Source organism: Marmota monax, unplaced genomic scaffold, assembly GCF_021218885.2.
Source record: "Marmota monax isolate L192 unplaced genomic scaffold, Marmota_monax_Labrador192_F-V1.1 WCK01_AAM20220418_F8-fsc01712, whole genome shotgun sequence".
NCBI classification, from domain to species: domain Eukaryota; kingdom Metazoa; phylum Chordata; class Mammalia; order Rodentia; family Sciuridae; genus Marmota; species Marmota monax.
This window is the reverse complement of record NW_026694117.1, coordinates 29,825-31,773: the sequence shown is the minus strand read 5'-3', so window position 1 is coordinate 31,773 and position 1,949 is coordinate 29,825. Positions and strand designations below refer to the sequence as shown.

General features: G+C 42.5%; 1 protein-coding gene across 1 annotated transcript; it reads right to left on the bottom strand.

The window, feature by feature from the left end:
- Positions 1–340: 340 nt before the first annotated feature.
- LOC124107581 (vomeronasal type-1 receptor 90-like) lies at positions 341–1,276 on the bottom strand. Its single transcript, XM_046465753.1, has one exon. The coding sequence runs from the start codon at positions 1,274–1,276 to the stop codon at positions 341–343; it is 936 nt and encodes a 311-aa protein (XP_046321709.1).
- Between the last annotated feature and the right edge of the window lie 673 nt (positions 1,277–1,949).

Sequence of the window (1,949 nt, the reverse complement as noted above, 5' to 3'; positions counted from 1 at the left end):
CTATTAGGCATAAAGGAGATTTCTGAGACTCTTGATTTATTAAAACCACTCCAATCTCTCACATACCTATAATTGTATGTACTGATTCAGAAAAAGAAAGTGATATTTACCTCCTAGGGTTCCTTTCACACATCAATCAGAGATATAAAGTTATTAGCTTTGTTAGAGCCATATGAACAAGAATCTGTCATGTTTTTGTCATTTTCAAGCTCAATGTAATCATTTTTAAGAACCACTTTATGCATTCATCCAACACAGAGAGCAAACTCACTCTGCCATGATGCATTGATGCACGGCAGTGCAGTGGCTCAGGTCGAGAACTGACCCATCATGCAATGATTCAACATTGAGTGTCCTTCCCCCACAAACATTTCAAAAAGGCAACACTTTGTCTTGCTGTGCAGATGAAAACCAAAGGACGGATTGTGGCATAGCAATTGGACACCATAATCTGGAAAGAACGGAACACAGGATCATTATTCCACATGGTTCTTGAGGAGGACACGATGCAGTCCAAACAGTACATAAGCACAAAACATCCCATGAGCACCAGGATGGCCCTGGTGGCCCTCTGTTCTGGGGAGGCTTTTGGAGAGAGGCTGGCACCATGAAGGTGCTGGCACTGCCTCTTATGCTTATGCAACAGGGTCACCATGTACCCACTGGAGAGGGCCATGAGCCCTATAAGGAAGACATCCCATAATGCACCCAGGATGGTAAACAAATGCCTGAGAATGTAGCTCATGGGTAAGATAGTGCAGGAGTCACTGAGGAATATAAGGCCCTGTGAGGTCACAGTGGAGTTGTCAATAGCAGAGATTAAGAAGTGGGCACTGAAGGACATATAGAAGACCCACAGGAAGAGACAAGATCTCAGACTGTCCTGTGGGGACTTAGGGTTAAACTTTGCCAAGCAGGAGCTTCTGGGGCTGAGGGTGAGGGCCTGCAGGACACTCAGCAGGCAGGTGGCAGAAATGGACAGGCCCCTCATCAATTTGTACAAGTAGGCAAAAGATTTACATGTGACATCACCCCAAAGCCCCACCTGAGATGTAAAAGTGTCTGCAGCTATGAACCCCATGGTGAGGAGCATCAGGAGGTGGGTTAGGGCCAAGAGTCCGATGATACAGTCTGTGTTCTTGAGCCTCTTGTCACACAGGAACTTGATGACTTGGAACAGAAAGAGGATGGTGTTGGCCAAGATCCCAATTCCCACTTCATAGTAAAAGGTGCTTCTTAGGTTAATAATGCCATGCACCATGTGGTTTTGTCTCATCTTTTGGGGTAAGATTTATGTAGTTCATGTCTTTGGAGAAAAGTAAGAAAATTCATTATCACAAATATTAAATTTCATCCATCTCAGCCAACACTGTTGCCAGGAGGGAAATTTGTTGGCCTATCTCATTGCCCCCTTTTCCCCTCTAACGGGAGTTTTGCTGACACACCCTGGAAACCATTCTTTCCTCTCTCTTTTCCCATTATTTCCCAATCATGGCTGGATTACATTTTATGCAAAGTACAAAAGGATTTCCTGAGCATTAAAGATGATCATATCTGTCCTATATTTCTCATTCACAAGCTCCAATGTTATAGAAAATCTTTCCCTGATGCAACCTTGAATTATTCTTGGAGATATCTGACTGCAAGGGTGGAGTATGTGTCCCTCCTGTAGTAAGGACTATGTACTTCTGGGTCAATTGAAATTATGGGTGTTTGATTAGAAAGAAAACCATCCTAAGCAAAGAGACTCAATATCTTAGGCCATGCATATTTATGTTAGCTTCCTGTTACCTTTATTTTGGTTTGTTCATGAAGACATGTGATTTTGTTAATATATTCACAGAGAAAATGCTAAGTATTGAAACCTCTGAAGTCAGACGACTTGAATATACCTATATAATCTTCCACTTAAAGGATAAGTATTCAACTTTGAGAATCCCATGAGCCTG

Bases quoted from the DNA above. Each gene is read 5' to 3' on its own strand.
- LOC124107581 (XM_046465753.1), bottom strand. From the start codon at position 1,276: ATGAGACAAAACCACATGGTGCATGGCATTATTAACCTAAGAAGCACC.